The sequence below is a fragment of the Ochotona princeps genome, chromosome 10 (assembly GCF_030435755.1).
Source record: "Ochotona princeps isolate mOchPri1 chromosome 10, mOchPri1.hap1, whole genome shotgun sequence".
Lineage (NCBI taxonomy): Eukaryota > Metazoa > Chordata > Mammalia > Lagomorpha > Ochotonidae > Ochotona > Ochotona princeps.
Window position 1 is genome coordinate 42,143,927 of NC_080841.1, and position 22,259 is coordinate 42,166,185.

Genomic DNA, 22,259 nt, shown 5'->3' on the forward strand with positions numbered 1-22,259 from the left:
TAAAATCTGCCAAGTTCAGTAAAAATTATGCTTAAACAAAATAAATTGATAATACTAAAATTAAAATAGACACGAGACAGCTGAATAGTGTCCTATAGCCAGTTTAAGGTAGATAGAAGCCAGTTGTATACAAACTAAAATTGAAATGTTAATGAAGTAGTCACAGGATGTGGTTAAGAACCTGCATTTTCTAACATATCAATCACTCAATACAATGTCAATTAACCCCATAATGTTGGAAACTGTTGTTGATGTTATGTTATGGCTTTTAATTGGTCAGAACGATATTCTGTCAGCTATGCCTTTAGACCAGAGTTGGTCTCCCCAAGAAACTGTTGAATTGAGCTGGACAATAAGATGCTGGACTCTATGCATGGCACATGCTTGCAATGAAAGAAACAAGATTGAATTTGAACTGTAATACTGCAATAAGGTGGAGCAATCCACCATGGGGAGTGGGTATGGGGAGGGGATGGGGGAACATCAGAGCCTATAAAACAATGTTATAAAATGAAATGCAATAAAAAATTTTAAAAAATGCATGATCACATTTAGTTCTTAGAACATTTTTAAACTAATTATTGCTTCATCTTGGCACAGCTCTGACTGCTGCAGCCATTGGAGGAATGAACCAAGACAGAAGATCTCTCTTTCTTCCTCTCTCTCTGTCACCCCCAGCCCACCCCAAACCCTGCCTTTCAAATAAAAATAAACAGATAAGTTTTTAAAGACAAAATGGGAAGGATCTGTGAGAGAAGTACGAGCTGTACTGGCTGCCTGTTCCCACTTCTCTCTCAATAGCGGCTTCCTCACTAGTTCTTCTAATAGCTGAAAGGTGTGCCATGGCCACGCCCTTGCAGCCAGAGGTGACATGATTCTAGCCATAAAAGGTCATCTGCAGTCTAACAGAAATAAAAGTGAGTTAAAATGTAAGTTTCCTATTCAAATTATTAACATTAATACCATGTGTTTATTATCAACATACCCATCACTTATTTATGCTATTGGTAGCTACCATGTGTATTCATTTGCTATTGCTGCTAAAAAATTACCACATCCTTAATGGCTTAAGGTAACACAGTTGTATTATAGTTCTCCACAATCAGGAGACCTGGCTGAGTGTCCTGCTCAGAGTCTCACTGAGCTGAAATCCCAGGATAGGGCTAGGTTTCTGATCTTATCTGTGACGTGGGATCTACTTGCACACCACCACTGTGGGAACAGTTCCTTCCAGCTGTGAGACTGCAGTTCCAATTTCCTGGAGTGGCATCTCAATTGTAGAGGCTGTCCCCTCTGGTCCTTGCTGTGTGATCCTCACCCACCATGAGCAGACCACATGATAAAGCAACCAACAGGGGAAGAGCTCCGGCTTTGACATCTACACTCTCAAAAAGCTCCTCTGGTTAGATTAGGGAGCCAAGACTCACCCGGGGAGACCTCCCTTCAGCAGAATCTCTTCACCTTTGCCAGCCCACATGGCCTAATTACAAGAATGATAACCTTTTCTTCTCCCTAGGTCCACCCGTAACTCACAGGGAAGACCCAGAGTGGACACGTCAAAGAGTAGGGTCTGCGGGCAACCTCTGAATTTGGTTTACCACATCATTTAACAAGAACCCATTTATATACATTATTGATTTAATTTCATTTATTTCTCACTATATCCATTTAAGACAAATATTCCTAACCCATTGCACAATTGAAAAACAATGTGAATTAGTCATATGCCCTTTGGCAAATAACTTGAGCACTCTACACTGCACGTTCACCAATGGAACACAGAATTGCTGGAATCATTCATGTGGAGATATAACAAAGGGCAAATGCAAAAAAAAAACTCATAAAGTTATTTTGTAAATTAAAGTATTGTAGGTCTGCAAGGTGTCTTCTGTGTTTATAAATCACTCTGTTAACTTGACAAATGGATTTACATCTCAAATATAGTAGGAATCATGGGATAGGAGGAATAATGAAAAGACACTGATCTGGAATCTGGGATGTGTGTAGTTAAATTACTTAATCTTGCTCTGGCTCTCCAGTTCCTTGTTTCAAATGATAAAATGAAGGGGTTGGACCACACAGATTTAAGGTCTACTCCACTGCTAAAAATATTCTAAAACAAGGAGTTGGCTGGATGTCTGCAATTAGATTTTAAATCCTGAATGTAGGAAAACTGCCATTGTTTAAAGCTGCAATCCTGCAGCACCTAGAAGAAACAATGATAAAACTATCCTAGAAGCAATTGTTAATGATTCTTGAGAAACATTAAATTATAATAATGTGTTCAACCTCTCAATACCATTGCCTTAATAAAACAGAATCTCTTTGTAAGAGATAATAAAACACGGAAATTGTGGTTTATCCACACACATAGATAGCCCAGATAATTAACTACTGAGCCACGTCTTCAGGGAGCAAACACTCCGGTTGTTTCTGTACATCACTGTAAAATATTAATATCAGTGAGAAAGTGCATTTGTATGTTATTTACTACCATCCTGGATAACTCAAAAAGAAAAAGAAATTGAAGGAAAAATCAAGCTTTCTTAAATTGATCAACATTCCAGAGGGCAAAATTAATGCAAAGTCCCTCAATTTGCTTCTGCTAAAGCAAAGAAATAAATACATATCAAGACCATATAGCAAAACAGTTGACATACTGAAACTGTCCACAAAGACCTGTCAATCCTTCATGTTGCTGTGAAGTTGAAAGAGGGGAAAAAAAAATCCCAGCAATGCAAAGAGTAAGCAAAAAAGTCATAAACAAAATCATTGTTAAATAGGAAGTGAAATCACAGCTTTGGGTAAACGGGAGTAAGACTGAAGATGGGTGAGCTTTTCTTATGGACTCCCTTGCCAATTTACTAACCACATTCATTCAATTCACAGCCTGTAATAGGTGCTACATTTTGAAAGTGGAGAGTCAATTTGAGACCATTAGGAACTACTGTGAAGGGAGAAATGCAAATTGCTCTATTTATACCAAACTATGTTTCAAAATACAGATAGAATAATATGATTCTGTTACAATGGACAATACTTCTTATCACAAGTGGTCTTTATTTCATACTGAGCAACAGAAGTCAATACCTCCAGAGATGAAACAAGCCCTCCAAAAGTAATTCAAGTCTACCTGCTTTAATACCCAAGTAAATTCCAGAGCCTTTGATGTGTTTTTTAAAAAGCTTTATTTTATTTTTAATTTTTTAATTGGAAAGGCAGACCTACACAGAGAAATAGACAATGAGTAAGATCTTCTGTCCACTGGTTCACTCCCCAAGTGGCTGCAACAGTCAGAGCTGAGCTAATCCAAAGCCAGCAGCCAGGAGTTTCTTCCAGGTCTCCTATGCAACGGTAGGGTCCTAAGACTTTGCTTTCGGTCATCCTCTACTGCTTTCCCTGGCCATAAGCATGGACTTGAAGGAAAGTGGAGCAGCCGGGAAAGGAACTGGCACCCATACAGGATTCAGGCACATGCAAGGGAAGGATTTAGCCACTAGGCTATAATTCTGGGCCCGGAAGCATTCTTGCTACCACAGAATTAGCAGTGTGCTTTCTAAACAGAATCTGCTTAATCTGATCTAACAATGACAACTAGAAGCATGACATAAACTTAATGGAAAATATAAATGACTAAAAGTCTAAACCTAGGTTTGTAAATTGAGTTATCTCTTGGATGAACTCTGATCACTTGATACTGGGTGGTCATCCAATGGTGCTACTTACTTCAGTGAGAAAAAAACTGGCAATGTCTGATATAAAGACAGAATCAGACTTGAGGAAGTAAGAGAATAACTGTACCTGTCCCATACCACACTTACCCATCTCCCCATATTCATTATTTTTTCAATACTAGATACTTCAATCATTTACATACTCACTAAGAGAAGTCATCATACTACTTTGGATATTCAAATTGGTGGCAATAATGAGCCTTTTGCATCTCTGAAGTGAAATGGGTTGTTTGGGCTCTTTGAACACATAAATTCTCCTTCAAAGATTATACTGAGAAGTCTCCTGAGTTGTCCTCTCATGGAAAACCATCCTGAGCCTGAAGAAGCAGCTGCCTCCCATAGATTCAATCATAACTCTATTATCAGTGCATTTTATGTTTCACATTACAAGTTTCACCTGTTCCAAAGTATGAGGCATGAGACACAAAGGTAGACACAAATCAAAGATTCAAATAAGAAGCTATGATCTAACACAAGGCACAGAGAACACAGCTTGCTGAGAATAAGAGGGTGGATATGGGTTCTCCCAGTAACAGAGTGATTCACAAAAGTTGACCCAAAATAGTTTGCACATAGAAATGTGAAAGGTACAACTATAAAATTATTGGGAGAAAACTATTTGTGTTAGTTAAATGTTTTGTAGAAAAGACATAAAAAGTACAAACCACAAAATAAATGTCTGATAAAATTGGCTTCATCATAATTAAGGAATTATACTCTTAAAAATATTGTTAATAAAAGGGAAGGAAAAGCTACAGCTTGAAAAGAAAATGAAACACTTATCAGATAAAACTCACATATTCAGAATATGTGAAGAACTCTTATGTCTCAACAAGACATACAACAAAATTTTAAAATCAGCAAAGTATTTGAACAGATGTCTTACCAATAAAGGTAACTGCCAAGTAACCATATGAATAGAAGTTCAATACTATTAGATATTATGGAAACATAAATTACATCCATAATTAGTTCCTAATACCTACGGGAATGCTTATTTTTTTTTCAGAATAGAAGCCGAAAATAGTGTTGACAGGATTTTGGAACATTTGGAAATCTCAAAACGATTTATTGGGTAAAGAATGAAAAATGACATAGAAATTGACAACAGTTCGGAAAATTCCTGCAAAGTTAAATACATGCTAACAGTTTCATTCTTATGTATTTACTCCACCAAAGTTAGAACAGTATGGAGAAAAGACTAGCAGCAAAAGAATATAATGAAAAATTTCTGGTTAGTGGAATTGTTGTTTTGTGATTCTGATAGCAATTACTTCACTATACACATTTATTAAACTTCAACTAACTATACACTTGAAATTAGTGACTTTATATAAATCAGGTCAAAGGTGCCAGAGCTGGGAGGTGAGAATAAGGGACTGACTGCAAAAAGATACAAGGGAATTTACAAAGTTGGTAGCAATGCTCTGGAACTTGATTGCTTTATGTTTTGTTCCCCCCTCTCTCCCTTCTTCCCTCTTTTCCTTTCTTCCTTCCTTTCTTTTCAAGTTAGATGGAAGAGTAACTTACAATGTTCTACATAACAGTAAAGCAACTACGGTAAACTACAATACATTCTTCAAAGCAGCTAGCAGAGTTTTGAATTTTTCCAGTACATAGAAATGACAATTGTTTGACGTGATAGATATACCAACCACTTGTATCTGATTACTGCACAATGTACTGAAATGTCACACTCTAGCTCATAGATATGCAAAAATTACTATGTCAATTATGAATTTTAAAAATTGAATGAATGAATGAAAATTAAATACTGGAATACAGCAAAGCAATGCATTCAGATTCCTGCAACAAATAGCTTATAACCCCAAAATTTTACAGGCAGCCATCTTATCAAAAACTGTTGAAAGACATTCTCAGAAACACAAGTACTCAGAAAATACTCACTGAAATACTTGTGCCTGAATGAAATATCTGAGTTGTTAGGATTGAATAAAGGAATGTATGCACATCCAGAGAAAGAAGTAAAACACTGACTACTTATATAATCACTAGTCTACATGGTGATTCAAACATGGACACTTATGTACTTTTTAAAAGAACCTGCTTCCCCAACCTTCCACTTACTGTTCCATTCCCCGCCGCCCGCCCCGGAAGAAAATAACTATATAGAGGAGTTCAAAGAAGTGAAAAGAGAATTAACCATGCACTGTAAAGATGAATTGTCTGAATTTTACTACTTCCATAAAGGGAAATCTGGCATTGATTCATGTGACAATATTTAGATGTTATGTACTTAATATGGGAATTGTTAATATGGCACATATTAAAATCACTTTGAAACATGTACACTTTTGTTTATTCTTTTAATTTATATTTTCATTGACAGATGTATATATAGTTTAAAATGTTAAAGGAAGGGTGCCCATATCATTCAAAAATATGTGTAATACTATTTTCTTGCTAATGGAAGACATCTATCAAAAAGTGATGACTATAACCTGTTTCATCTTCATCTGTTCATCTCCATATATCTGAATAACATGCTTGCTTTGTCATCTCTGGATTTCATAGATTACTTGCTGGTTCTCTAGGATGGTAGAGAGAAGTCAGACCTTCTCCTACCACACTTCATTCTTTTTCATCTTATATTATGGAGTTAACATGATGATTATTCCAACCATCTTAAGCATATAAACATGTCTCACAGCACAGTCATGCATGCAGAATAGTTACACGTCTTTTCTGGTACTCTGTTTTGCTAAAGTCAATGACTATATTTTTTCCCATCAGCTTAGGCTTCTCTTGTTGCCAGCCTAGGTTTCTGCTTTCTTCATTTGGATCAGTTTGCAGTCCATCTGCTTTCTAGATTTTTCCTTGACTATGGCAGAAAGACAAAGTGCCAGGGGCAGAGCAGTGGGGAGTGGACAGGCAGAGCACTGCACCAGAGCAAAGCTTCTTGGCCTGTCTTCCACAACCAAAGCCTGTTACCCCACAATCTGCTCAGATTCCATATAAGTTGCAATCAGAGTAAACCTTTGTTTAATTAAAAAGCCAAGTTGATGGAACAAATGTGGGAAGAAGGCAGACCACAGACCCCACACATACCTTCACGGCACTGAAGCAGAAGGCGTGGAGTAAGGCAGCTGCTGAGATGCTCCGGGTTACACAGTAAACAGCTGACATTATCCCAGAAACGGCTGCAATACAAACATCAAGGGTCTTTGTTTAGACTGACCGCTCTCAAAATCAATAATATTGTGAAAATGTGAAGAGAAGGTTGTAGCTTTCAACGACATAGACTTGCCAGAGGAGCAAGGGATCAACCTCTGGGATCCATCAGAAAGCACCAGATGAGCAGGAGGGCAAGAAAAAGACTAAACATGTGTCAAAAAAAAATTCAAGAGGAACGCATTTAGAATGCACTCCAGCCCATTCATAGAAGACTGTGTGAGTGTGTCAGTGCAGAGACAGGGAACCTTAAGGTGTGAAAGCTGTCAGCTGCTGGACAAGCAAAGCAGCAATTTCAACAGAAGACAGGGAAAGGAGCAAAGGGAAGGAGAGAGAACAAACAAGCACACTGAATCCTTACAGAGTCACAGAAGGTCAATGTATTTGCTTCAATTTAAAGAAAAAAAAACAGGTTGAAAAATTAAGCACTGTCTCTATGTTGATGGGCAGTGAGATCTTTTTTTAATCTATCTTGGTCCAAATCTAAAGCACACCTTTGGAGATACAGGTTGCCTTTCTACAGGTACACATACAATGTCATACTCTTGAGGCTAGCACTGATCCACTACTGGGGCTGAAACAGAAAACAAACACACACACACTTACCTTCACTCACCCACACATTTACACATCCAGACTATTTTTCTAACTTGTAGTTTGGAGGTCCCAAACACATTCCAAACTGCAGACGATTACAATCTTCTAAATTAAATATTCCTTTGCTTGTGAATTTATTCAACCAATCCATAGAGATAAACTGCATTTGGCTAAATGAGTCTGGACGGCCCACCATCACCTTGAACAACTCAAATGAAGAAGCTCAACAGCTCAGGATCAAGAATACCTAGCAATTATCATGCCATTCCTTGCCCAACACTACCTAGCCCTTATCTGAACTTTACACGCCTTAATAAGAGTAGAAAGTAAACAACTTACCAGAGCCTCCAAAAAACAGCATGTCAATTTGCTCCAAAAGGTAAGTGCAGAAAGTATTGATTTGCGGGAAGAGCCCAAGAAGGGAAATTGCCGGGAAGCAATATAAAAACACTGAAAATGAACAAACAAAATGAACCATTAGCATGAGGCAGCTGGCACCAAGGTTTCTACTGCAACACTGCCTCCCCAATCCACTCAGGAAAACTAAAATCAGAGTCAGGTTCTTCCTACCAGGAGGTGGAATTGTGCTTGTGGAAGTAACAAGGAGCTGACACTGAAGAATATGACCCCAGGAAACAAATGCAATAGCCCTAGGACTGACAAAGACCTCAGGGATGAAGAAAGAGAGAAGAGACAAATCTTTAGTCTGAAATGGCAGATTTGTACTTTGGAGGATATGAAGATGGTAGAAAGAAGAATGGGGAAAAAACTATAAGAACACACAAAACAAGACCCAGCACGATAGCCTCGTTTCTAAAGTCCTTGTCTTGCCTGCACCGGGATCCCATATGGGCGTCAGTTCTAATCCACGTAGTCCTGCTTTCCATCCAGCTCCCTGCTTGTGGCCTGGGAAAGCAGTCAAGGACAGCCCAAAGCTTTGGGACCCTGCATCCATGTGGGAGATCGAGAAGAGGCTCCTGGTTCCTGGCTCCTAGCTCCTAGCTTTGGATTGGCACAGCTTTGGCCATTGCAGCCAACTACGAAGTGAATCACCAAACAGATGATTTCCTCTCTGTCTCTCCTCCTCTCTGTATATCTAACTTTAAAATAAAAATAAATAAGTATTGCTGGACTCAGAACTCTAACCAAGAAAAGACAGAAGACAGAACGGGACAGTCATTCATCTCAGCTATATGTTGGCAGCAAATTATGGGGCAAACGGAGACTTTATGATGGACCATATCAATCAGTGGACGACCTCATCGAGCGAAACGGGCAGCGATTCATAACTAGAGAACTATTAACACCACTTGGGCACATATCTCGGAGCATGCCCCACATCCGGGACTTGGGGTGGGCGGGAAACCGGGTGGGGCTTCTCCCTCAATGTCCCCCTTTACCTCAGATGCAGGATGGAAACAATATGGACATAATGGCATCGCCCACTTTCCTATCCCCCTGAACCTTTTTTTTCCTTTTTTCTTTTTTTCTTTTTCCTTTAACTGTAATTAACTATGTAAAGATTGTCAACAATACAATAAAAAAAAAATTAAAAAAAAAAAGAAAATGCAAAAATAAATAAATAAATAAATAAATAAGTATTTAAAAAGTAAAAGAACACACAAAACAGCAGTAGTTAAGGTGAGATCTTATCTTGCATGAGAGAGGGAAGCAAAAATTGGAGCCCAGACAGCTTCTTGCCTTGTGCTCCTATAATCTCAAGTGTTTGAGAGGCTGAGCATCTCCTGCATTCCAAGCACCCACTGAAGAACTGGAACAAAACAAGAGTTCAAGACTCCCGCAGAGGAGTAAGGAGATTGGTGATTAATCAAGTCACTAGAGCACAATGGGTAGACATGCTCTAGCTGGGAAAAGGAAAGTTGTGCTACTTCCCATCCCAACATTGCAATTGTGCAACCAGTTAAAAGACTGGTAGGCTCTATGTCAATGTTTTGCAGAAGAAATTTGCTGAAAGGTACAGAAGAAAGACATTGTACAGTGATTACCCTACCACTCTAACTTGCTTAATTCTATTTGAGCTGAGTTTCATTGAAAAACAGAAATACCCATGGAAATTTTTTAGAACCATTGTGCTCCTTTCTGAATCAGATTATGATATCACTGAAGTTTCATACTGATTGTAAATCTTCAACAAATGAAGGAAATCTTATTTGAAATCCAATGTCTAGGTATTGGAACTCTATTGTAAAACTAGATAATCACAGAGAAAAATACAGTATGGATGATAAAGCAAAGTGTTTTTGCTATTTTGAAATGTAGGAAGTGCAATTTTTCCACAGAGAAATGGCAAGAATGAAAGGATTTATAGTTGCCTTTCTCTTTTCATATAGCAGTTGAAAGTAAGAACGAGGGCCTGGCACAATTGCTCAGTGGCTAAATCCTTGCCTTTCATGTGCCAGGGGCCCATGTGGGAGACAGTTCATGTCCCAATTGCTCCACCTCCCATCCAACTCCCTGCTTATAGCCTGGGAAAGCAGTGGGGAGTGGCCCAGAACCTTGGGATCCAGCATCCACATGGGAGACCCAGAAGAAGCTCCTGGCTCCTCATTGGCTCAGCTTTGGCCATTGTGGCCACTTGGGGAGTGAACCAGTAGACAGATCTTCTTTTCTGTTTCTCCTCTTTCTGTAAATCTGCATTTCCAGCATAAATAAATAAATAAATAATTTTTTTAAAAAAAATATTTTTAAAAAATAAAAGTAGGAACAGGACAATTACTCCTTCAACACGCACTAAGAAACTATTCAAACACTTCGAAAGGTAAAATGTTATATAATAAACATGGTTATGACTAAGGAATCTTTGCTTTAGGGTGAAATTATATTTTGATTCACATGTTATTTTTGTTACGTGGCTTTCATGGCAAGATTGTAACTGTCTAAAGCACCTGAAAGCAGACTTTCCTCAATCAGAGTAGGTAACATGATACAAATACTGTTTTATTAAAGAAATTCAGAAGTATGAAAGGAAAGATAGGAATAACATTTAATTGTAGAATATATAATTACAAACATCCAAAATCCATTTTCTATGTTTTATTCCTTCTCTTAACATTGGAGTTGAAATCTCAGCCAAGAAGACCACATGCCACCTATTCCATTCAATTCCAGGGCCTAGGCAGAGGTAGCCTGCCTTGAGATTTCATTAGTCTTACTTCCAAAGTGGTGGCGGTGTGTGACAAACCACAGTGGTAATGAAGAAGTACAGGGGAAATTCTGGGTGTGGAGTGACATTAAAGGCATCCAAACATGGTAAGCTATTTAGCAAAGCATGCATAAAGAGGTATTCTTTATACGCAGTACATTAGCCAATGAAACCAAAACTAATGAAGTGAAAAGAACTGGAAGACAATGAATAATGACATGAGGAAAATAAAATGATAAAAAAAAAAAAAAGCACTAGAAGGTCAGCATGGAAGACGTTCTGGTTGTGGGTACAGCATTATAACTTAATGCAACAACACAGGAAGAGCAGCAGTGAACAGGAGGTACAGCCAGAACCAGGTCTTCTCTAGAATATAACAGAGGAAGAAAGCACCAGCCTTTAAAAGTCCCAGAGGTGGAAAACTGTCCTTGACACGGATGAGATTATTGTTTTTCCAAAAGGGAAAAAATAAAGAGCCCCTGTGACTATTTATAATTTTTCCTTTGAGCAAGCATTTTTATTAGCATATTGCTGAGTAGATCTGTAATTTTCTCTTACCTATTCCTTACTGTGGATGTCCCTAATCATAACTATAAATGCAGAAATTTCTGGTCAATTCCACTATTTATAAAATAACCCATATAAAAATGTTATAACATAAACCCTTTTCTTTTGTTAAATGTGAATGATGTGAAGTGCCATGTGTGTTAGCTGTTTCCAACAGACCACTCTATGCATGAACTAATTGTCTTCATTTGGATTAATGAGAACAGAGAACAAACTCCTAGACAAGGCACAGTAATATGACATGTGAATGTTCAGAGAAGAGCAGGAACCAGTCAGCTACTGGTTGTGAAACCACAGCTTATTTCCAAGGGTTACATTACTGAAGGTGCATATGGTAGGCATGCCTGTGTAGGCAGACTTATGGATGAAAATGAGGCAGACAATTCTAGGTTCTGAAAGGACTACAGAGGCCATTTGGAAAAGAAGTCACCCAGGGCACGGACCCCAGTAGCAATTGATGGCACACGTCTCTCCTAAAGCCTTTTGCAGTCAAGGATCTCCTTGCTTCCCTAGGCAACCCACTACATCTCTCTGATGCAAAAGACTGAACAATCTTCCTGCACCGAGCTGGAATCCAGCCAAATGCCTCTTACCCAGATTGGGCATCCTTTGTGGCATTAACCAGTCTCTCTAGGCCTGAGGTTGCTGCTATGGTTTCTACACTTCTTAGCTTGGCTACTTGTTGTTTTTCACAGAGAGTGCTAAGAATTGCAGTTTTCTCATCCAGGGGATAATTACAAAACCAGTCACACTCACAGCTTTTTGCTGAAATTACTCAAATGATAGCAATAAAAATTTCATTCCAGAGGTCAGCAGTGTAAGAGGTCAGCAGTCTCTGACCAACCACAGGAAATAAATGTTGATTAAAGAGTACTTTCAGCTTATCCTTCAAAAGGAAAATTAAGAATCTCTCCTTACAATGACAAGAATGTATAAAGTGCCATTATGAATACATTTTTAAAAAGAACTTATATACAATCACTCACAATGCTTCTGTATGAACATGTGTCTCTGCTGATTCAGTGTAATTTTTCCTCCTTCTCTTGTTCTATTATCTGACATTCTCTTCTTGTCTGTTTTATTTATTTTATTATTTTATGATATAGTTCCATAGGCTCTGGGATTTCCCTGCTCTCCCTCCTCAAATCCCTCCTTCTCCACTAAATTCCCCTATGTTATTGGTATAATCCTTCATAAACAGTCATAAGTCCATCATTCTGCTATTTAAATTTATCCTGACCTTGTAAGTATGGGCAACTGCAGAGAGTCCAGCATCCTATTGTCAGGTAGATATTCTCTTCATGTCTCTCCTTATATCACAAGAAGGGGCTCTTTAAAAACTTGATGGAAAAGTCATACAACACAAAGCATGGATTTACAAATGGGTTTGTACCAAAATAAATCTGTTTTTTTATTCTATATTTTCTAGCACTTTTTCAGGTATTCTTTATAACAAGGAGTTAGTTTTTCCATCTGCCCAACATTCACCTGCTCCATCTCTTAGCACTGCCTTGGACACACAAACCCTCTTATCCAGGAAGGCAGAACAAGGCAGGTGATATACCCTGCAAGTGTCAGACTGTTCTCATTCCTTCCTCATTCCTCTTTCCTACCACCTTTTTCCACTCTTGCAAGTTGACAGTACTGAGAAGAAACTGGAAGTGGCATCATAGATAACAAAAATATTGCACAAAAGGCATCACTTGTAGGGAAAACTTCATGTTCGCTGGTACTAGTACAAGAGGACCAAGTCTACTTAACACAGGAAGAGGAAGCACAGTTTACCTTCAGCCTCAAGATGATAAACAATGTCACATGTACCTAGTTCTTGCTTCTCTCTTCCCCTTTTTTAAAAATGTTCCTTGTTATGGGTTAAACTATTGAAGTCCAAATCCCCAATACTTGTATATGTAACCTTTTAGAAATAGAATCTAATAGTACTGGTCTGCTAAAGTAAGGAGGAAATTTGCATTCACAGACACACAAAGAGGGAAGATGCTGGGCAGGCACTAGAAGCAGAGGCACCTACTGGAGACAGGTCCTTCCTCAGAGTCTTCAGAGAGCCTGGAGCTGCCAATACTTTCATTTCAGACTTCCAACCTCCAGGGTTATGAGACAATAAGCTTCTGTTGTTCTAAGCTTTTGTGGTACTTTCACACAGAGGTCTTAGGAAACTAATCTACTTCTTTTCCTCCTAATAATTTTCATTTCCTCTGCATTTTCTTCTTTTTTCCTTGCTGCTCCTGCAGAGCAACAAAGACCACAGACATATCTTTGTTAGCTCCCTCAATGATTGAGGGAGCAGAGGGTGAAGGAGGTCCACTAAGAAATGACTTTGAACTGGCCTTGTTTCTCCCCATAAACGTCAACAAGTAACAGAAGATTTCCTTCCTCGCCATTTGTTTTACATGTGTTTCACCATCGTTTTCTGCTCCGTATAAATTCTTATGTTGAGCACATTCACTCCGTGGGGATTTTTATTGTTCTATTTCTCTATTTATCTTTATCCTGGAAGTCATTAAGGGGACTTGCTGGATTATTTATCACCATTTTTACTTGTCATTGTTGACAGAAATACAGATTAGAGAAAAGCTTTAATGAGGGAAAGGGAATCCCAATGAAAAAAGAGAAGAGAGGCATATTCCCCAATCCCTCTCTACTCTCTAATGGGACTGACTTAACGAAAAATAGTTACATGGTGTAACTCATTCTTATTCTTTTTTTTTTTTTTTAGAATTCTAAGGCTCTTATTAAGTACATTAAAGCTGTACTTTTTGAGCCTTAACAGAATCTCACATTTTAATGACACTATAATTTTGCCATGTCAAGAAAAGTGGAGCAACTCAACAGCATCAGCTTTTTGGGAGTAGCAAATTAAAGAAAAACAGGAATGTGGGAGATACCCATGTAGAAAAAGAGCAATGTGTAAGTGGAATATGTCATGCATTTCTTCACCCTGGATCTCTTTCTACAGACTGTCTACAAAGGGTACTTACTAAGCCCCTACTAGAACTTAAGTAAGCAAGCCCAGACTTCAGCTTTCCCTGATGTCTCGGTGAGAAATGATCTGAAAGTTCATTTTGTGTATTAGTTTCCTTAGTACTTAAAGTATATGCTTATGTTCATTAGCTCATACTCTCAATACATGTTTATTCAGTGCTTATATATACCAGACACCAGGCTAGGGGTTGATGATTCAGTCATGGGAGAACAGACAGGGTCTCTGACTTGCCAGGAATCAACAGATGAGTTAGTAATGGAGACAGACATTAATCAAACATCACAAATGTAAACAGCTTTCCATGAAACCCAGTAAGTTCTATGAAAGGTTTCGGTTGTAGGAGATCAGAAGCTGGGACCAAACTTAGCAAAATGGATGATAATTAACTAGCAAAGTTAAGATCATGGTAGTTAGGGCTGCAGATCAGGACAAAAACCTCTGGGAACTGTCACACGTGAATTCTGGCAACTCAGTCTTGCAGTGTGGGAAAAAATCACAAAATTTACAAGACAGAATGAGGTGCAGAGAAGATAATATTTTGACATAAACAAATATTTCCTGACACACTCAGAAAAACCCTTTTATACCTTCTCTGCCTCAAATTCCCATATCTTTGTGTGTCCTTTAGCTACAAACTTTAAAGCTACTATCTGTGAAAATACCATAGGATGGAGCTGGCACTATGTGGCATAGCAAGTTAAGTTTCTCCTATAGTATCTCATATCAGTGCCAGTCCAAGTCCCAGCTGCTCTACTTCCAATCTTGGTCCCTGCTAATACTCCTAGAAAGCATCAGAGGATGGTCCAAGTTCTTGGGCCCCTAAACCCATGTGAGAGATCCAGATGAAGTTTGGCTCCTGGCTTTAACCTGGCCCAGACTTAGCTATTGTGGCCATTTGAGGAGTAAGTCAGTGAAAGGAAGACACTTCCTCACTCTCTTTACCTCTTCCTTTCTCTGTAATTATTACCCACCCCATCCCAAAACAAACAAACAAAAACACAGGAAAGAACTGTCCTCCAAAGAGAACAGTCATAGCTAGGCATCCTTGTCTCTTCACACTCTGCCTCCAATATGGCTGATTTAAGGAAGCAGATAAGGAGCTAAACAGGGATGAAAAATGTAAAAATGACTGAAAGCCCTTGTTGGTGTATGTGTTTGTATGTGTATTCCAACTGACAAAACTTCAAACGTTATAAAAAGCGAAGTGAAAGACCCAGAACAATAGCCTACTGGCTAAAATCCTTGCCTGGCACGCACTGGGATCCCATATGAGTGCTGGTTCGTGTCCTGGCTGCCCCACTTCTCCTCCAGCTCCCTGCTTGAGGCCTGGGAAAACAATCAAGGGCAGTCCAAAGCCTTGGAACCCTGCACCTGCATGGGAGACCCAGGGGAAGTTCATGGCTCCTGGCTTCAAATTGGCTCACCACGTGCCATTGCAGCCATCTGGGGAATGAACCAGTGGACAGAAGATCTTTCTTTCTGTCACTCCTTCTCTCTGTAGATCTGACTTTCCAATAAAAATAAATCAATCTTTAAATTAAAAAGTGATTTGAAAAGCATGAATAAGAATAAAAACAAATATCCTTTGGCAGGAAGGCATTGGTGTGAAGCATCCTCAGGGAGATCCACCCCTATTTATTTTGTCCAACATATCTCCTAACTGAACTCAAAGGTCTCTGAAACCTGGTGTTGGACCCTTTAATATTAAAAAGCTACTCCACTCCCCATAGGATGTAGTTGGAAGACAATTGTTGAGCCTACATATGAGGGTGGGCCTGAGCTGGGTTTGGTGAGGAAACAAGTGAATAATTGGTTACCACCACTGCAGGAAGAAGACTGGAGAGAAAACGAGTCAGAAGGAAGCCAAAGGGTATAGGGTCAACCAAAGTTTCTATCTACAAGAACAGAGAGCAAACTGACATCACACCTGGGTGTCTTGCCCACTTCCACTGGAGAGATTCAGGGAGGTGTCATGGAGGTTGAGAAAAGTACAATGTGGGGACATAAGCCTTTAGCAGTCTCTTCTTGCCATAAGATGTCCAGCTGGGAAGAAGGAGGTGTGTAGGAACAGTTCCTTTGAAAGCTACCCTTTACAAATTCAACTGGTTAATGCAGATACAGCACTCACAAGTTATCAGGTGTGTACATTCCTTGAAGTCATTGCAAGAATTCTCAGAACATCTTCAGCCAAGCACTCAGAGACACAGCTTAATACAGAGACAGGCTTTTTGCATGATAATGACAAATATTACTACTTCTGTGCCAGTCACCTTTCAATAAATTACAGTAACTCTTTGAAAACATGCCACAATTTCTGAGGTAGGAGAAATTTTTGTGCCCATATTACAGTTGAATTTTGCTCAAAATCACACAACTATTCACGTGGCAGAGCTAGATTCATACAGTCAATGATATGGGACCAAAGACAGGGCTCACACAAGGACCACAGGCAGGTGACTAATGCAAATGAAGATTTTACATCAAACACTGCCAAGAAATAACGGCAACCAAAGTGTACTAGTGGAAGCTGGGAAGACAGCAATATCCAGGACTGTGCACCTGGATTAACAACAGTGCCCACCTATGCATTATCAGAGCATCTGTGCCACATGGATAGGCTATGGTTGCCATTCCGGTGGTATGACCATCCTCAGCAGGTGGCAAAGTGACCATTTTTCAAATAATTAACTCTTGATCATGGCCATCAAAATCTTTTCCAGTTTTGGATACTTGGAGACTTGGGTTCCCAGTCTTCTGCAGATGTGCAAGCCAGGAAGGAAAAGTACATCTCCTCATCCAACAAGCAAAGAAGGTGGTTTCTTCAGGTAGTGATACAGAACCAAAAGGGAAGAGTTATTCCCTCTCCCCTATATTTTTATCCACAACCCCCAAATTAACTCACCTATTAAGTGGTCTCTAGCTGATTGCAGGGACACTGGAGAGAAGAGCTTTAGGCCATACACAGCATAACTTGGAGGGTGCCTGGCTTGGGCCCCGGTATCAAGAAGCAGAATAAGGCCACACAGCACACAAAAATAGATTGGTCTGCTATATGTTATGATTTGGTTGTGTCCCTGGAAAACAAACACAACCTCTGAATAGTACTTTTCATTTTAGTTAAATGACAAATGCCTCATAGTCAATACTTTATGCCATACTAACCAAGTTCTACAGCATAACACATCCTTTTCCCTCCTCCACCATCACCATACACCCGAAATACCAGGAAAACAAAAAGAAAAAAAAAGCCTGATGCTTATTCTGTCAAATCAGAGTGAGAATATAACAAAGAATGCTTTGCTTCTCCATCTTAACAAGATTTACCTAAAAATGTAATTACTGGGCCTGGTGGCGTGGCCTAGCGGCTAAAGTCCTCGCCTTGAATGCCCCGGGAGCCCATATGGGCGCCGGTTCTAATCCCGGCAGCTCCACTTCCCATCCAGCTTCCTGCTTGTGGCCTGGGAAAGCAGTCGAGGACGGCCCAAAGATTTGGGACCCTGCACCCTTGTGGGAGACCTGGAGAAGGTTCCTGGTTCCCGGCTTTGGATCCGCACAGCACCGGCCCTTGCGCTCACTTGGGGAGTGAATCATCGGACGGAAGCTCCCCCTCTCTGTCTCTCCTCCTCTCTGCACATCTGACTTTCCAATAAAAATAAATAAATCTTTTTAAAAAATGTAATTACCATCCTTGGAGAAAATCTGCATCTAATTCAATGTTTTCCCTAACAGAGAAACTTCAATTCATCTTGTTCCTTTCAAATGTGAAACTAATTTCAAGTATTATTTGCTCTACAAGGTCTAACTTGGGCTCCAGTATTAAGAAGAAATAAAATCGTAAGTTATGGGCTTCAATTTCTTAGTTACTTAAAAAGTAACATAATAGAGGTACAAAGTTATACCCACAGCAATTACATAAAATGTTTAGTGCATCACAATGGAAAAATCCACTTTTTAAACTTACTGTATATATCATTTATATACACCACTTTCCTCTGAGGAAGACCAAATACTTTACAGTCATAATTTTAGCCCTCAAAACGTTATTGTGAAGAGATGTAGAAATAATTTTTATTCTTTTTCCTTAAATGACAGGAAAAATAAGAAAAATGTGCAAATCTGACTTTCAAGGAAAAAAAACAAATAATTTACATCTCACAAATCAATGCATAATATTCAGAAAATTCATGAGATTCAGCATAATTTATAAGACACAGAAAAACAACCAAAATGAAGTGGGCAGGGTGAACAGGGAAAGCATTCTTTGCAATTCACGAACTATCTTGAGTGCAAAAAATAAAGATTAAAGTGTATGATAGCAGAAGCGGATTTTTAAATCCACTCCTTTAATATACTATATTTAGAAATGTAATTTATGTTGTACTTCTTTTATTCTAGGAAGGGAAATACGGGCTTTCCATTGAGGGTGGTTATGTTTGATGCCATATCCAGTGTTAGTTTTGAAAAACACTAGCTTGGCACAGGGGGTTAAGCCACTACCTGTCATGCTGGATTCCAATATGTGTACCTGCTCAAGAGTCAGCTGCTACACTTATGATCCAGCTCCCTGCTAATGTAGCTGGAAAAATAGCAGAAGATGGCTGAGTATATGGGACCCTGCTAATCAAATGGGTGACATGGGTGGAATATCAGGCTTCTGGCTTCAGCCTGGCCCATCCTGGCCCAACTGGGCCATCGTAACTGTTTGTGGAAACAGAATGTAATTGGAAAAGCTTTGTCTCTTCCTCTCTCTAGTAACACCACCTGTCAAGCAAATATGTAAATCACACAAGAAAAAAGAAAAACAATTATTCTTGTATGAAACTTCCATTTGAATCTAGCTAACATAATGGATGTGGAAATATTTCTTTTCATTAAAAAAATGAAATACAAGCCCAAGTTAAATCTAAATCTGCTATTCAGTTGAATAGCAAAGGTATAGAATACACATTCTACGTGTGCATTAAGGCATTTTTCTCAAACTGACATGGTGTAGGAAATACAATCAAATCACTACCTTCCTCTTATCCTGATGTTTTCTCTTAATAAAAAATTTAAAATATATTACCTAGGAATAGGAAGTATTTGACTTGGAATAAACTTGGGATAATATTTTGGATCTTCTAAGTTATACAATCTTAGGAATGGGAATGCTTCTGTCATACCTCTAATTTATGTAACAAAACTTAATGCAGCCTCAGAATGACCTACCATCATCACCACATTCTTTCTCCCTTTCTCTTCCCATCCTATTTTAGGTCCCCAAACCAGCCCCAGCAGATTGCTAACATAGTACACAAGACACTTTCCTGCCTTGACTCCTAAGAACATCTAGTAATATAATTTTCCTGCTCCTCAGATTCTGTTTTCACAGGAGACTCAATTATGACAATGTTCAAGGTCTAAATTTTTTAAAATTTCTAAAACTTTCAGTAGAAAAATTCCACTCACTCCTGGTGAAACAGAATCATGATCTCATAAAATGTGCTTGACTCAGTCATTCCCCCATCTGTTTTTCAGCCTTCTAGCACACTATGACAAGAAATTGCAGATGGCAAAGAATAAGGTGAGAAAACCTAGCAAAACCTCCAAAGAGTTCACCTGCCAAGTGCAGCAGTGCATGTGGCTAAGGAACAAGACATTCCTAATAATTCTTCTAGGGAGATAGTGGCATGACCAATGCTCCAAATATTTTATTCTTGTGCGGGCAGGAGAAAAAAACCCTCTGTATTTAAAGAAAGATGGATTGTCTGAGAGAATCTCAATCCCCTCGGAGCAGACTGAACCATAGGCTGGCCAAACTGCCTTCATTTCGTCTCAGTTTTGCCTATGTGCCAGCTCCAGGCTTCATTCCACAGAGCAGAGATAAACCACCTCACATCTATTGTGTCTGCACGTGTTCCCATCTCAGCTACATGTCTTGTAATTTTGAGGACTGACGTGAAACAATAGCAACACTGCTCACTGGGATCTGTCCTTTCCTGTGACCCAGGCTCTCACTGCTTACACAGTTGGAAGTGTATCCTCAGAGCACCATGAGATGCACAAGCTGTTATTCTCATTTTTATACGAATAAAAATGAATCATCCCAGGCCTCCACAGAAATCAGTGGAAGAGCAGGGATTTGGACTCCAGACTGTGAGGTGTGTAGGTAGCCATGCATTTAGCACAAGCTTCTTCCAGAACCATCTAACTTAATTATCGTTTATTCCTAACATCACTCTGTAAGCACAGAATGTGAATATCTCTCACAGGAAGCCAAAGTACAGAGAGAGGAGAACATCTGTAATAGGCGAGGTGTCACCTCTTCCTACAAGGACTATGCGTGAAGTAAGGGGTTCCTTACTTGCAGGTGTAGAAAAATTAAACATGCTCTCACTTCCCTCTGTTCTGGAACTGCAATGTTATGTTCACCTACACTGAACTCTCATCCCTGTCATAAGCAGGGTTTGCTATTTTTATAGTTTCTTATAATGGTGTAAGTTTAAATATCACTTCTTGGTAGCTATTGATTTCTCTTTAGTTAGCAGCTCACCTTGACAGTCATCTAGAATGTTTACAAGAATAGATTTATTTCCTCTTATATGCAAAACAAAAGGAGGAAAGTTGGAGTGGCACCCTTCACTGTAAAATGTTGAACCCAACCATGACCCCTAGATGGCAGGTATTTTATGCCTTATTCTGTGCCTGTCAGAGAATCCACACTATTGTAGTCTGAATTGGGTAGATGCACTTTCTAGCCAAGAGGTAATGAAATGAACAGATTCCTTAAGTGTGGTCTGAGGTGCTACCATTCCTCTCTTCATTAGTTCACATTTTTCTCCAACATCATCATTTCCTTCGAAGGCAGAGAAAGACCATCAGAAAGAGTGGTGACTTAATCTGCACTCAATGGTAGAAATTTAGAATATGACAATTAAAAGAAGACAATTTGGAATGGCTACTACTTTAAATAATACTGGAACGGGCCCGGCAGCGTGGCCTAGCGGCTAAAGTCCTCGCCTTGAATGCCCCGGGAGCCCATATGGGCGCCGGTTCTAATCCCGGCAGCTCCACTTCCCATCCAGCTTCCTGCTTGTGGCCTGGGAAAGCAGTTGAGGACGGCCCAATGCATTGGGACACTGCACCCGCGTGGGAGACCCGGAAGAGGTTCCAGGTTCCCGGCTTCGGATCGGCATGCATCGGCCCGTTGCGGCTCACTTGGGGAGTGAATCAATGGACGGAAGATCTTCCTCTCTGTCTCTCCTCCTCTGTGTATATCTGGCTGTAATAAAATGAATAAAACTTTAAAAAAATAAATAATACTGGAACAAAGTGAATACACAATTAAATATAATCCTTTAATCAAGACCAACTAAAAGTAAGTTGACCTTTTCATTTGTCAAATTGAGGCTTCAAGGATTACTTCACGTCACTCAAAATCATTCCTCAGATAAACACTATCTTACCCTGTTGATCAAGGTCAGTATCAACAGTGATAAGTTATACTGATAGTATGTACTGATAGTACATAATCCATTACCCTTATCTAATTATCAGATAAGCACCAAACAAATCCCAATGGAGGGACATTCTACAGGATGTCTGACCAGCTCTCTTGAAAACTGTCAAGGTCACTTGAAACTATTATTATTTGGCAAGAATGATATGATATATGGATTTGGTCTTTGTCCCTGTTTCCTGGCATAAAACTATTAAAATCCTTAGAGTTTCCCAAGTGATAGTGTCTTTCTGTATGCTAATCAGTTGAGTGACAGCTTGTAGCCTCTAGTAGCTGGTCAGGCTAGGGACTGATCACCGAAAGGACCAAGACAGAATTAGAGGGTTGGGACATTAAACCCCACTCGCCAGCTCCTGTGAACAGGAGAGATAGGCCAGAGATCTAACAAATTACGTCAATATGATTAACACTCCATTAAAATCCAAAATTCCAGGATTCACAGAGATTTTAAACACTGAAACATATGGAGGGCTCTGGAAGATGGGGAGCTCACAGACAGCGTGGAAG

At 39.3% G+C, this 22,259-nt stretch overlaps 1 protein-coding gene across 1 annotated transcript in view; it reads right to left on the reverse strand.

Moving 5' to 3' along the window:
• Positions 1-22,259, reverse strand: part of PCNX2 (pecanex 2) — a 254,759-nt gene that overhangs the window by 169,948 nt on the left and 62,552 nt on the right. The window contains exons 13-15 of the mRNA XM_058669358.1: positions 17,157-17,328; positions 7,863-7,973; positions 6,804-6,895 (exon numbers count right to left, since the gene is read on the reverse strand). Coding sequence (XP_058525341.1) covers positions 6,804-6,895; positions 7,863-7,973; positions 17,157-17,328 — 375 coding nt within the window. The remainder of the gene's footprint in view (positions 1-6,803; positions 6,896-7,862; positions 7,974-17,156; positions 17,329-22,259) is intronic.